This window comes from Phyllostomus discolor, chromosome 8 (genome assembly GCF_004126475.2).
Source record: "Phyllostomus discolor isolate MPI-MPIP mPhyDis1 chromosome 8, mPhyDis1.pri.v3, whole genome shotgun sequence".
Classification (NCBI taxonomy): Eukaryota; Metazoa; Chordata; class Mammalia; order Chiroptera; family Phyllostomidae; genus Phyllostomus; species Phyllostomus discolor.
Window position 1 is genome coordinate 111708840 of NC_040910.2, and position 14527 is coordinate 111723366.

Consider the following 14527-nt stretch of genomic DNA (forward strand, 5'->3'; position numbering starts at 1 on the left):
GCCCCGGCTGCTCCCACAGTAGCTCCCCAGGCTCTCAGCGGGGGGGCGACTCTGGGTTCGCTCACCCCGACTCGGCATGAGGAGCCGAGGACCTCGGAGACCCCCGGGGACTCAGGCGGCCCCCTCCACTCCCTGTGATGTGGGAGCGGCAGTCTGGGCTGCAGCCCGGCCTCGGCCCCCCTGAAAAGGCAGGGGTATGTTTGGGTGGGGGTGTGAGGCCTTCCCACCCAGGCTGCTGGTCCACAGTCATTCGAGCCAGCTCCTCACTGGGTCCGAGCCCCCTGAGGAGGGGGGGGGGGCAGCCCCAGCTTGGGGACACCCTGGCGAGTGCCCTTTCGGGTGAGAGAACTCCGGCCGCAGGCTGTGCCAGCCCCTGCCCACCCCTCCCACCCCAGCCAGCCGCTCCTCCGTCTTCCGGGCTCTGTCCCTGCCCCAGACCCAGGTGCTCAGCAAGGGGACCTTCTCCCCCCAGTGTCCGAAGGCCGGCGGGACCAGTGCGAGGCGCCCAGTGACCCCAAGTTCCCTGACTGCTCCGGGAAGGTGGAGGTGAGGCCTGGGGCGGCAGGGCGGGGGTAGCGGTGACCAGGAAGGGGGCTCCTCCTTGGGGGCTGTACCCCAGATGAACTCGGGGGTTCCACTGCTGGTGGGGCTGCCTGCCAGCTAGGGCCTCTCAGCCCAGGCCGCTGACCCTGACCTTGACCCCCGCGCCCGCTGGTGGAGGCCAGCCTCAGGGACACTGCTGCCCTGCCTGGCCCACCCACCATTCTCAGGACGTTTTTATAGCAAACAAGCTATCAAATATGCGCCACCAGTGGCCTCATTCCCAGCAAACTCAGACTCGGGCTGACTTAGTCACTCTGCTCGTCCCTTGTGGGCTGAGCAGCTGGACCGAGAGCCCCTCGGGCCCCACCTCCCTGGCCCCACGGCCGCTTGCAGCCTGTCCGCCAGGGGCCAGCGTGTGGCAGTGAAAGCCAGCTCCTCACTGGTTCTTTAACCCCCGGATGGGTGGGGTGGCGGCCCGGCAGACCACTTCCTATGTGACCACGAAGGGTCGCTGTGGGTGGGGCCTGCACCCGCCCCAGCCCTGGCCTCCTCGGAGGCTGCTCCTGACCTTGCTGCAGGCGAATCCAGCCGCCCCCGAGCCCCTGCACCTCCCCTGGTGTCCTGCCCTGGCCTTGTTTCCCCGGGGCCTCCTCCTCCTTCTGGGCCTGGAGGATGGTGGTCCAGCCGGCCTGCCCTGAGGTTCTCGGTGGCCAGGGCAGGGGGTGTCTCCAGGGTGGGCCCCAGAGGCCCCATCCTGGGGGACAGCGGGAGCCCCGGGGTCCCGCAGACAGGGGAAACACCAAGGGGGCGGGTGGCCGCATGGGCTCCCTGGCCCGGGCTGGTGTCTCTACAGTGGATGCGCGCACGCTGGACCTCGGACCCCTGCTACGCCTTCTTCGGGGTGGACGGCACCGAGTGCTCCTTCCTCATCTACCTCAGCGAGGTCGAGTGGTTCTGCCCCCCGCTGCCCTGGAGGAACCGGACGGCCACCCAGATGGCCCCCAAGGCCCTCCCCAAAGTCCAGGTAGGCCTGGGAGGTGGGGGGTCAGTGAGGGGTTGGTGGACGGCTCCAGGTGGACACCCCCTCGCCCCTGGTACAATGAGGTGGCCAGCTCTGCCTGGTGGGTGGGCCGGTCCCAGCCTGCCCTGCAGTGCCCGTCCACCTCCTGGGGACGCTGCAAAGCCGGACCTGCTTGAGGGATGGCAGGGGCCCTGCAGGTGCCCCCATTACAGACCAGAACACCAGCAGTAAGCGCTGGCACTTCTCGAAGACTCCTTGTGCCTGGCACTTTGTCCCTGAGCTCCCCACTGTCCTCACGAGACTGTGTTTAACAGGATCTCGAGAGCTGAGCTGGTTCGAGGCGTAGTTGCTCCGGCTCCCCTGGAAGGCGGCCCGGCCTCCCTGGCTTTCAAGCCACTTCCTTGACCACTAGCCTCCCAGCCTGCTTGCTGGGAGCCTCTGGGATCGCTGGGCGCTGCCGGGCACCTCCTTAGAGGGCTGGGGCCGGGCCGGCTGGGCTGCAGGGAGAGAGCAGGGCTCCCCACTGAGGGGGCCGGCCTCCTGCAAAGGGCGAGGAGGCTGCAGCGGACCCAGCCTCACGCGGAGGGCGCCAGCCCCTGTCCCCGGGGCCGCAGGTGCCGGCAGTGGCACAGCTGCTGGTCTCCGAGTTTGAGAGCCGGGGACGGGCCCTCCCTCCAGGCAGTGTTCCAGAGCAACCTGTCCCACCTCCTGGAGCTGATGGGCAGCGGGAAGGAGTCTCTGATATTCATGAAGAAGCGGACCAGGCAGCTCACGGCCCAGTGGGCGATGGCTGCCCAGCGCCTGGCGCGGAAGCTGGGCGGCGTCCCCCGGGACCAGAAGCAGGTACCGGGCCCTCTCTGTGCGTCCAGGGAGCTGAGCGCAGAGGGCTGAGGGAATGAGCCCAGAGCCCCGGGGTGTCCAGTGGACACCGGTCTGCCCTCGAAAGAGTTTCAGAGAATTTGTCTGAATTTGCGCCAGAAGGGGGAGGGGAGGCAAAGACAGGCTAGAGGCAGGTGGTGGCCCTGGGCCCTTGCGGATTTGGGAAGGAAAGACAAGCTCCGCCCCCTCCGTAGAGGCCCCGCCTCCTGCAGACGTGTCGTTCCCACTGGGCGGAAAGGTCATGGCGTTTGTCTGGGGTGCTGGGGATGATGTAGCCTGTTTCGGGAGGGCTCGTTGGTCCGTCCGTCCGTCCATCCACCCATCCAACAAGTACTTACCTGCCTCTCACATCGCCCTGTCTGTTTCTTTCAGAGCCCCTCTCATTTCATGAAATTCTCTCTTGTCTGTGTTCACTGTTGTCTCCTCTTCCATCCGGAACGTAAGCGCCACGAGGGCAGGACGTGACCGCCCTGCCCACCTGCGCCCGGCGCCGGCGCGGTCACCCCGCCTCTCGGTCCCCTGCGCTGTGGCCAGGGAGTGCCCGCCCCGGCCCAGCTGGGAGACAGTGTCCGCCACAGGCCGGGTCCCCCCTCCTCCCCCAGGGTGGCAGGGCCGCGTGAGGTCGCTCCTGTGTGCTGACGCCCGCCCGCGCCCCCGCAGATCCTCGTCCACATCGGCTTCCTGACGGAGGAGTCCGGGGACGTGTTCAGCCCGCGGGTGCTGAAGGGCGGGCCCCTGGGGGAGATGGTGCAGTGGGCGGACATCCTGGCCGCGCTGTACGTGCTGGGCCACGGCCTGCGGATCACCGTGTCCCTGAAGGAGCTGCAGAGGTGAGTGCCGGGGCGGGGAACCTCCCACCCCTCCCCTCCCCCGCGGGGACTCCGGGTTGCAGCTGGGATGCACTGAGGGAGTGCGTTTTCGTCGAGCTGCTCACGGCGTCCAAGTCTCCACCTCTGGGCTGACAGGTGCCTGGAGTTTGGGCTCGGGGGCTGACAAACACGGGCTTGTGGAGCTGAGCCACGTCGTGGGGGTGGGGTCCCCTCGGCCTGCCGTCCTGGTGGTCTTGGAGCAGCCTCAAGGTGCTCTGCTGGGACTGGGCTCCTGCCTGGGCCTGTCTGGGAGCCGGAGGCCAGTGAGCCCAGGACGGTGGGGGGGGGGAGCTGGCGATGCCTGTGCCCCTTTCTCCAGGGCCCATCTGAAGTTGCTGGAGGCGGGAGACCGACTGGTGCCTGGAGGGCGGGGCTGCATGTGCACGTGCATTACTGCAATTGGGTTTATTTCTAACTTCCAGATCTGTGAGATGTAGAAATATGCATGATTTTTCTTCTGTTATTTACTAATGTTTATAATTGGGTACCTCCAAAAACACATGTAACGTGTGAAGCACAAGGATAGAGGGGCATCCTTGGCTCCGCCACCCACCGTGGGGAAGAGTGTCACCGGGGCTGCGGGTGGCCTGGGGTCACCTGTTCTCGCCCATCTCTCTGCCTCCCCAGAGGGAACCTGCAACTTGGATTTTGTGTTTGTTTTCCCTTTGCTTTTTAGAAAAAGTTTTTTTTAGATTTTATTTATTTATTTTTAGAGAGGGAAGGGAGAAAGAAAGAGAGAAAGAGAGAGAAACATCAATGTGCAGTTGCTGGGGGCCGTGGCCTGCTTCCCAGGCATGTGCCCTGACTGGGAATCAAACCTGCGATGCTTTGGTTCACAGCCCGCAGTCAATCCACTGAGCTACGCCAGCCAGGGCATAAAGTTGGTTTTTTAACACACTCGTGTATCCATAAATAACACGTGGTTCGGCTGCATTCTGGTGTGGTCTGGGGCTTGGTCAGGATGGCGGCCACCGCAGGTCGTCTCTGAGACTTGCCTTCCTCGCCCAGTGCTGCGTCCCGTGGTGCATGTCGCAGGGAGCTCCCGGCGGCTCACGTCACTGCTGCGCAGAGCCCGTGGTGAGCCATCCGCCCTGCCTGGCTGCGGAGGGTTTGCCCTGGCTTCACGTGTCCTGTGGACGACCCTGTGGGGGACAGGCACTCTGGGACGCACTGTGCGGTGCACCTGAGTCAGTGTCGCTCTTGGACGTGGACTTAGGTGAATGTCTGTCCCGAGGCAGGCTGTGGGAAAACTCGGCTTTCCCCCCGGCGATCTCGCCAATTCAGTCCCACCCATGGGGCTCCCACCCGGTGGGCCACCCCTGGCCCACACTCAGTGTCACGAGGCTCCCTGACGGAGGGCCCCGGCCACAGAGGAGACCGGGCACCCACCGTCTGTGTGTCCGTGTTCCTTCCTCTTGAGGAGATGCCCGCGGGTGCCCCTCACCCACGCCCCCGCTGTGTTGCTGTGTCCTTATGGAGCCGTAGGAGTTCTTCGTGCATTCTGGGTTTAAGTCCTGTGTGAGCGACGTGTGTGGAAAACTATTCTCATCTGTGGATTGTCTCGGTGATTTCTTTATTTTATTTTGTTATCCTTCTCCAAGGACATGCCCATTGGTTGCAGGGAGAAGGGAGAGGAGGAAGAGAGAGAGGGAGAGAAACATCGATGTGAGAGAAAAACATTGGTTGGTTGCCCCTCGTATGCCCCCCGACTGGGGACTGAACCTGCAGCCCAGGCGTGTGCCCCGACTGGGAATCGAACCGGTGACCTTTCCCGTTTACCAGATGACACTCCCACCAACTAAGACACACCGGCCAGGGCAAGGCCTTCATTTAAAAAAAAATTATTTATTTATTTTTAGAGAGGGAAGGGAGAGAGAGAGAGAGAGAGAGAGAGAGAAACATCAATGTGCGGTTGCTGGGGCTCATGGCCTGCAACCCAGGCATGTGCCCTGACTGGGAATCGAACCTGCAATGCTTTGGTTCACAGCCCGCGCTCAATCCACTGAGCTACGCCAGCCAGGGCAAGGCTTTCATTTTAATATCACCAGAATTGTCCGTCTTCTCCTTTATGGCTGAGGAGTTTGTGTTTGGTGGATTTCTGTTCCCCTTTTATCGGCACCTGGCGGGGAGTGGTCCAGCCTTGCCCAGGGCACACTGAAGGATGTTGGGTGCTGTTGGCCTGGGGGTTGAAATCATCAGGCCACCAAGCTCCTCGTGGGTGGTCTTCAAGTGAAATGGGATTCCTTCCCAGAGCCTGCCCCCCCTCCCAACGGTCTGTTGGTTCTCGGTGCCTCCCTGTCTCTGGTCAGCATTTCTTTGCGGCTGCACAGCCGAGGCTCGGCAGCACAGGGTGTTGGGGAGGGGAGGCTGCTGCTCTGGGGACACAGCCATCAACAGTCTCCGGGCAGGAGTCTGCCAGTCCTCGGGCGACCTGCTCCTGACCTCAGTTGGGGGGGGGGGGCACTGGGACTAGCCCTGTGGAGCAGGGGCAGGAGGCGGAGACCGGGCTGTGCCGTGAGAGGCCACAGAGGGACCTGGTGATTTGAGGGTTTTCATGCCCGTGGCTTGAATTCACACCGTGGGAGTCATCCTTTTAAGCTGATGCGTGTGAGGTGGGTGACAGGGACTGATGAGGGGCTGCACGGTTGTGGCAGCCTTGGGAAGCACAGTTCCGGGTTCCGGGAGACGCGGTGCCACCTTGAGATGACACCCGCGGCTCCCCATCGGGCTGACGGCCGCCTGAGCTGGAAGGAGCCGGGCAGGGAGCTGTCCGGCGGTGCTGGTGCTGAACCGCAGACCCGCAGACCCGCCGCCCCGGGGCTGGGAGAGGGAACCCGCGGCGCGTGGCTCACGCCAGCTCTCACCCCGCCAGCGTTCTGTTGTCAGACCAAGCTGTTCACGTCGTGCGGGCCATTTCGGAGCCGTGCGCCCACACGCCGCCCGCCCGCGCACCGTGCTGCTCTGCGGCAGTGCCCACCCCCGGCTCCCCCTGAACAGAGAGCGTCAGTGGCAGCCTGTGGAGCAGAGCCCTGCACGGCCAGTGAATGGTGGCCTCTCTCTGTGGCCTTAGAGCCCCTCCGGGAAGTGAGACGGGGTGAGCATGAGGAGGAGGGGGGAGAACAGGGACCTGGTGTGTGAGAAGCCAGAGGAGTCTTGGGCAGCTCGTGGATGACGCAGCCAGAGGCCATAGTCCAGACCTGCCCCGGGTGGCGGAACAGCAAGCAAGGGTGGTGCAGGGGCCCTGTCCCCTGGGTCACCAGAGACCCCATGATGCAGTGGGAAGAGCCCTGGGGTGGGGCGGTCCAGAGCCGTCATCCCAGGCCCTGCCACGCACGGAGTCCCCAGGCAGGTGCGGAGCATCCTTCAGTCTGTGTCATCGACACCTCGCTCCGTGCCAAGGTTAGCTGAGCTCACACTGACCGAACAGCGTTCAGGTTGGCCCCTCCCTTCCAGCCACGCATGTTCCGGGGCCAGAGAGGGGAGAGCTTCGCTCCTTTCCTGCTCCCTCGGGGAGCGGGAGGGCTTGTCCCAGGCTTGTGGCAGTTCAACGCTGTGCTCAGAGAGTCCCCTTTCCTGAGAAAAGGGGAGGTGACCAGCTTCCCTAAGAGGCAGGAATTTAACTCGGTTGTTCCACTTCCCAGCCCACGCTGGGGTGGCTCCTCCCTCAGCCTGCACCCTGAGTCCTTGCCTGCCCAGAGTGCTCCCTGCCCGTCGGGCCACCCCGGGGCCCGGTGAGGAGCTTCGGTCGGCGAGGCTGTCATTGCCGCTCTCAGGGCCAGAGCAGGGAAGGGGGGGTCGTTGCACTCGGGAGCCCTGAAAGTGAGGCCCTGGCAGAAGTGCCAGGAGCTGAATACCCCCTGTTGCCGCTTCTGTCAGCGCCCACACGCACCCACACGCGTGCACATGGGCACGTGCATGCACGCCACTGTGCAGAACCACTTGTGCACACCCGTGCTTGTGTTCACGTGTGTGTGCATATATGCGCTATGCATACCCCATGTGTGACACACACACAAGCACTCCCTGCACACCTTTACACACTTCCACACACATGCAGGCACACGCCCTGTGCATGTCACCCACCACACTGCACATGTGTGTGCACGCACAGGCACACATCCCACATGCACACACACACTCATGCACACTCCGCAGGGAACGTGCATCTGCCTCCCAACACATCGCTTCCGGCCAGGCTCACGTGGATCGGACACGCCCGGAAGCGGGCGCCCCAGGGAGAGGTCATCCCGTCCCCCGTGTGCAGCGCGGGAAGCGGCCAGGCCACGGCTGTGCCCAGGCAGCTCTGCCCTTGGCCCCCTGTGGGGGAGGGCAGGCACAGGAGGGCGCTCTTGCTCAGCCAGGGCAGAACTGGGAGAACAGCCCAGCTCCCTCTGGGGACAGCCTCAGGAAGGTGCTTTTGGAATCTGCTATCAGGTATAATTTTAAAACAACTACAACAGTAAACAGAAAAAAAAGAGAAAACCACCTTTCCCAGAGGACATTGGGGAGCATCAAGCTACGGAAGCTCCTGAGGTACACTCAGGAGCGGGGAGGGTCGAGGCGGGAAGGGTGGGGGCGTGGCTTCTCTAAGCCCCTCCCCCTCATGTGCAGTCCTGTGGGGCGCCACCTCTGGTGTTGGGACGTTCCTTGTAGAGCGTGTGAACCGGCCTGCACGGCTTGTTCAAAGGCGTGTCCTCTGTGTCCCCAGTGCAGGTCTGAGGGACAGGATGGGGACCTGGAGCGGGGGTTCAGGGCCCCAGAAGATTTGTGGAAAGTGTGCAAGTTGCTCCCGAGCCTGCATTTGCACACCTGAAAGCATTCAGGACACCCAGGGCTGCAGGGGTGGGGCCAGGCGGAGGGGGCGGGCCGAGGGGGACACGGACTTTGTGCCACGCCCTTTGCCCTCTTTCCCTGAAACGGGTGTAGCCCGGGGCTCGGAGCTCCTCCAGCTCCTGGTACCCCCCAGGACCGCTGTCACGACGGTCACACACAGTCCATTCCTCCCGCGGAGATCCCAGCACTGACCCGCATTAGTTTGCGGGAGTTGCTATGGCGGCGCACCGCCGGCCGGGTGGCTTAGACAACAGAAACTTGCTGTCTCTGTGAGGAGGTGATGTCTGAGACCCAGGGGTCGGCGGGGCGGGGTCGGCGCCTTCTCAGGCTGCGAGGAGGGCTCCCCCGCTGCCGGCGGTGTGTAGGTGCTCTTCGGCGCTCCCTGGCTTGTAGGTGCACCACCCGGATCTCTACCCTCGTCTTACCCGGCCTTCTCTCCGTGTGCCATCTGTGTCCAGATTTCTCTTATTTTTTCATCATTTAAAAAGAGATTTTATGTATTCATTTTTAGAAAGCAGGGAAAGGAGGGAGAGAGGAAGAGAAGCATCCATGTGTGGTTGCCTCTCGCATGCCCCCTACTAGGGACCTGGCCCGCAAGCCAGGCGTGTGCCGTGACTGGGAATTGAACCGGTGACCCTGTGGTTCGCAGGCCAGTGCTCATCCACTGAGCCACGCCAGCCAGGGCCCAATTTCTCTTCTCGAGGACACCTGTCACGTGGGGTGAGGGCCCACCCTAGAGACCTCACGTCAACTTGCCTGCCTCTGCAAAGACCTCTCTCCAAATGTGTCCCATTCTGGGGTCCTGGAGGTCAGGGTGCTAACCCATGGATTTGGGGCGGGGGATACCATGCAGCCCACAGCACGATGGGGGCCGTTGGAACCAAAGGGGGCTTGTGGGCAGAGGGACCGTGGGACGCACACCTTTGTCGCCGTGGTTCTGCAGGAGGAGGCAGAGTCCCGGCAGCCTTGCCTCCCCCCAGCCTCGGGGAGCCATTCCGGGCGAGCGGCGCCAGGTTAATTTGAAAATAGGTCAACGGGACGTGAAGGTAATCTGAATTCCGAGAGTCGCAGCTTGGCTCCTGCCACAGAAACGTCTCCCCGGGCTGGCGAAATGACCCGTGCGGGGGAGGCCGCAGGACACAGGCGCCGCCTGTACATTTGTTGCGGTTTATTCACAGATGTTCGCAGCAGATGTCCTGGCCGCTGACAAAGCGGCGGAGCCGGACAGAGGAGCCGCTTTGCTCTGCTCCTCGCCTCTCGGTGTTTTAATTAACTGGCTCGCCGGAGTGGTGTCGGGGGCGATGGGCAGTGCCCGCAGCTGGCTTTGCTGCTGCGTGAGGTCTCCAGGGTCAGAGAGGGGATGTCGGACAGCCCCCCCCGCCCGTGACCACCCGCTCACGGCGGTGAGGAGGGACGAGGCCAGGGCCCTCGGCGGCAGCGGCAGCACCCCGCGTCGTCCTTGTGAGCGCCCCGATCCATAGCGGGATTTTAAAATTGAGCCCTCCCTTTCCTGCCGGCTCAGAATTGGCTGTGCCCATCAATTTCATTTGCATAATTTCAGGCATCATTAATAGTACATGGCACCAGGAAAAATTGCTGCGCGCTTCCTCCATCCATGAGTGAAATTGGGTTTAGTAGAAAATTAGTTGACTTAACTGGCAAATGATGGAAGCTGGCGAGGAGAGCGGTTCAGGGAGGGGGACGAGGGGCGGAAACTCCCGGCTGTCACCCCTGCAGCCCCTGTGGGCACCCGTGTCCTGGCCTTTCCGTTTGTTCGGCGTTTGCTCAAGGGGGACACCGCTGAGGGTCCCCAGAGAAGGGGGCAGGCAGGGACCACACGCCACTCAGCCTGACGTGCCCCAGCTGCCGCCGGCTGAGCCCTCTGCAGAGCCGGCCCACGCCAGCTGCCGGGTGTGCGCCCCCTGGGGTAGGGCTGTGACACGGGCCAGAACCAGGCTGCAGCGGCCAGCTCCAAGCAGCCACTGGGTGGATGGCACAGCCATTCTCTGAGGAAGGAGGAAGAGAAAAGCGTTGGGTTTGGGGGACTCCAGGGAAGACCTCGAAGCAGGGTTCAGACGAGGTGCCCACGTGGAGGCAGCTGGGCGAGGGGCCCCAGGCTCAGAAAGGACAGGGCGTCTCGGCAGCCGGTGGCAGCTGCACTCAAGTGCCAGTGAAATTGCCAAGTGATGGGAAAAATGGCCCGACAGCCAAATCTGCAGAAACCGCAACATTCCTGGGCCTGTTAGTGATCCGACCCCATTCCTAAAGCGGCTCATTAGCTGCCCACTCGAGTCCCCGGCCACCTTTATGTCCCCTCGTGCTGCTGGGAAGAGGCAGTGGCTGCTCCAGTAATGGGCCATGGGGACAGAGGCAGGGCGGTGCCTCTGTGCTCAAGGGACCGGCACGGGCAGGGTCACAGGCACAGCAGCTCCCGCCCTGAGACAGGTACAGGGAAGCCGAGGCCCCCTGGGTGCACGGTGGCACCTGGAGCCGGCGATCTTGGAGGCCTTTGCAGGGATTCTTTTTAATGAGGCCCTTCCCACGCAGAGGAGGGAGAGAGGGAGGCAGCCGTTTGTTCTAGAATGTGAGCACTACCTGGAGAGGTTGTTTCCAGCCGCAGACCAAAGGCACAGGGAGAGATAAAACCGGAGGACGTTTAGCCGGGAAGGGACGGTGCAGACCTGCCCAAGCATCGCCGGGAGGGAGGGGGGTCAACACAGGGCAATTCGGTGCCTTGTGCAAAGCCACCCACCTGCCCACGCTGGAGCCCGAGCTCCCCTCCCACCCAGGGCTGCTTGCTGCATGGTCCCTGGGGGGCCTCTCCGTGGGGGGAGGGTGTCTCGTGGACGTCTTCCTGTGGGCATCTGGACCACGAAACCTGGGGCGATGAGACTGGGGGAGGTGGGCGGCTGCTGTGGAACCCCCAGAAAAAGAGAGGCTTCCACAGGGGCCCATACCATTCCCCACCTGGCTCAGGGGCTCCATACAGACTTTTTAAAAAAAAAGATTTTATTTATTTATTTTTAGAGAGGGAAGGGAGAAAGAAAGAGAGAGAGAGAGAAACATCAATGTGCGGTTTCTGGGGGCTATGGCCTGCAACCCAGGCCTGTGCCCTGACTGGGAATCGAACCTGCGACACTTTGGTTTGCAGCCCGCACTCAATCCACTAAGCTACGCCAGCCAGGGCCGTACAGAGTTTTCACGAGAGTGACCTAAAAGAGTGACCTAAAAGCCCGACCATCCCCTGCAGCGGGTGGGGGTGTCAGCAGGCTACTGGCGGGGGCGGGGATCCCGGGCAGGGACGTGTACTGGCGGCCGTGGGCATGTCCTCCGGGCTCCGGTCAGACGTCCAGTGGCTGTGGCCCTGAGGCAGCTGTGCCGCAGGTGAAATTCTCCTGCGAGTGATCTGGCGGCCCGGGGCCTCCGTGGGGGTGGGGGGCGTTGCCGGGTGACTTGGCTACGGGCCGGTCAGCAGCACAGAAGGACACGGCTGAGGCGGACGGGGTCTGGGCCACCTCGGCTGCAAACGCGGCCGCTGCACGGAGATCCCGGGGGCTCCGTGGCCCCTCAGGAACTGAAGGCGGACACAGCCCTGCAGGGGGTGCGCTTGTGGGAATTAGCAAAAGGCGCCACTTCCCCCGGCCGGAGGTCCCGGCCAGGGGCTCGGCGTGGTGGGTGAGCCCGCGCGGGATCTCGGCGCCACCTGCCCCTCGTTGGAGCCCCTCGTGCGGCGAGGAACCCGCCCACTGTACACAGCCGCCCCGCTCCCCCCCTTCGCAGGAGTCGGCCCGTGTGGGGTGCCAGCCTCGTCTCCTGCAGGCCCCCCATGACCATCCTGGGCTGTAGGGACGGGGGGGGGGCGGGGGGGGGGGCTGTGGTTCCAGGTCCTCCGGACACGGGCTGGGTGGGAAGGTGGGCTCCCACAGCCCGCAGGCCCCCTGGGGGCTCAGACTCCGAGGGGCTCTTCTCTCAGTAACTTAGGGGTGCCGCCAGGCCGGGGGAACTGCCCGCTCACCGTGCCCCTGCCCTTCGACCTCATCTACACCGACTACCACGGCCTGCAGCAGATGAAGCAGCACATGGGGCTGTCCTTCCGGAAGTACAGGTGAGCGCGAGGGCCGCGGGGGGCGGGGCCACTCACCGCAGCCCCGCCCACCCCGCCCCCACGTCTGGCCGCTGGAGGGCGGGGACGCTCACCGGAGCCCCGCCCACCCCTGCCCCGCCCCGCCACATCCCTTCCCCAAGGAGCCCCGCCTCCCAGTCCACTCGGACGACACGCCATGGGGAGTGGCCCCAGGGCTGCCTGGCGGGCTGAGGGGCAGGGGTCAGAGAGGAACGGTGAGGAGGGGGAAAGGGGAAGGGGACAGCGGGCGGCGGCTGCGGCCTCTGCTGTGCTGGGGCCCACCTCCCCCACCCCCGAGGAAGGCCAGTGCGGTGTCTCTGGTCTCCGCAGCCGGCAGGACTCGGCGACAGGGCAGCACCGAGAGCCCTGCTATTCATTACATTTGCTCCTGTCTCACTGGCTCTCCCACATGATTCTATTAGGGAGGAAAGTGACAGGCGGCGTTATTGCTTTTATTATTAATGCGTGTTCTCCACGCGTGGCGCCTCCCCGCTCCCTCCCCCGGCCCTTCTCCGGGGCATAGTGCCGACCTCAGCAGTCTGCAGACAGCGCTGGGCCCTGGGAAGGAGGCGGGGTGGGGGGGCTCCTTCTGGGGGCGCCTGACTGTCAGGTGCCCACTCCTGGGGGTGGGACGGGTGGAGGGGCTGTGGCCATTGGGACAGAGCCTCTGCCCAGCTGGGAGGTCCACCTGAAGTGGCCAGACTTGCAGAGGGACTTGGAGGCCCTGCTTGCTCATGTGCTGGTGACAGTGGCTGCCACCCACACCCCACCTTGGGGCCCTGCCCTGCTGCATCCCAGCTGGCATCATTGGCCAGGCCCGTCCTGGGGGTGGCAGGCTCCTGGGCTGTGGACTGGCTGCTCCCGGGACAGTGCAAATCATACAGGTGACCCCTGGGGCAGTGTGGAGGGACCCCACTCTAGGCAGTGCCTCCCCTCTGAGGCTCCCTGGGCACTGTAACCATAGACAGCTTCTAAGTTAGGGGTTCATGGCCCAGGTGTCTCCATGCAGCCCCGAGGTAGCCGTCTGCCGTTCTCCCCGCTGGGCAGGTGGGGAAGCTGACCCAGAGAGGGTACGGCGCCTGCCTGTGGCCACACAGCCAGGTGGCGTCTGAGCCTGAGCTCCGGCCTCACAGTGCACCACTCTGACCAGCCGCCGGCGGTCACAGCGCCCACTCGGGGGCGACCCCAGCCCAGGGACACACTGCGGGTCGCTGACTCTGGCTCCCCGTGCCCTGGGGCAGGTGCCGAATCCGGGTCATCGACACCTTCGGGACAGAACCGGCGTACAACCACGAGGAGTACGCCACGCTGCACGGCTACCGGACCAACTGGGGCTACTGGCACCTCAACCCCAGGCAGTTCATGACCATGTTCCGTGAGTGTCCCTCCTGCGGGGCCTGGGGGGCGGGGCTTCGGGGCCGCAGTGCAGAGAGGCTCCCTGCCTGACCGTCCAGCACCAGCAGGACCTGGCCTTTGCCCTCCAGGACCGGAGGGTTCTGTGGCCTTCCAGAAGGAGAGGCTGAAAGTGGACTGGGCAGGGGCAGGACCGGCAGGCTCTCCTAACCGGAGGGAACAGAGGTAGTGGAATGGATGTAGAAAGCAGTGGAAGGTTCTGGAAATGCAAGTGCTCCAGCATTGGGGATAATGGGGCAGGAGGCCGAGGGTGGAAGCTGGGCCCCTTTGCGTGGAAACCACCGGATGCTGGGCTTCAGGCCCCCGATGGGATCAGAGCCGAGTCCCGGTCTCCCCAGTGAGACTCGGAAACACTCGTGCACACACTGACGTAGCCTCTGGCGTGCAGCGCGCGGAGAATTCGTCAGCCTTCTCCTGACAGCCCAAGGTCAACGCTCCGTCTCCGGGGCGCGGGGGCCTGCCCTCTGGGGACAGCCGCGGTGTGGGAGCCGGCTCCCCTGGCTAAGTGGTCCCTGTCTCCTGTCGCCGTTGGAAGTGGCGCTTTCCCCTCCTTGTTGGGAGGCAGGGCTGTCACTGCTCGTTGTCGTCAGCCTGTCTGCCTCCAGCGGCACCGCTCGCGTCTGATGTGCAGCTCTCTGAAGGCTCGGGTCAGAGAGCCCGGGGAGCGCCCTGGCCAGGACCGGGTCCAGGTGGAGAGCAGGCCTGGTTCTGAGCGGGGTCCCCAGGAACCTGCTCTAAGAAAAGTAGCCGATCTTTCTTTTAAGCTTGTATTTGTTTATTTATTTTTACGGAGAGGGGAAGAGAGGGGGAAAGAGGAGGAGAGAAACATGGATGTGAGAGATACAT

At 63.8% G+C, this 14527-nt stretch overlaps 1 protein-coding gene across 2 annotated transcripts in view; it reads left to right on the forward strand.

Moving 5' to 3' along the window:
• The window catches only part of MGAT5B (alpha-1,6-mannosylglycoprotein 6-beta-N-acetylglucosaminyltransferase B), a 56725-nt gene that overhangs the window by 23442 nt on the left and 18756 nt on the right, over nt 1–14527 (forward strand). For both annotated transcript variants that reach the window (XM_028520582.2, XM_028520584.2), the window contains exons 5-10: nt 473–546; nt 1397–1567; nt 2243–2407; nt 3104–3273; nt 12119–12250; nt 13510–13643. In XM_028520582.2, the coding sequence (XP_028376383.1) occupies nt 473–546; nt 1397–1567; nt 2243–2407; nt 3104–3273; nt 12119–12250; nt 13510–13643 (846 nt within the window). The remainder of the gene's footprint in view (nt 1–472; nt 547–1396; nt 1568–2242; nt 2408–3103; nt 3274–12118; nt 12251–13509; nt 13644–14527) is intronic.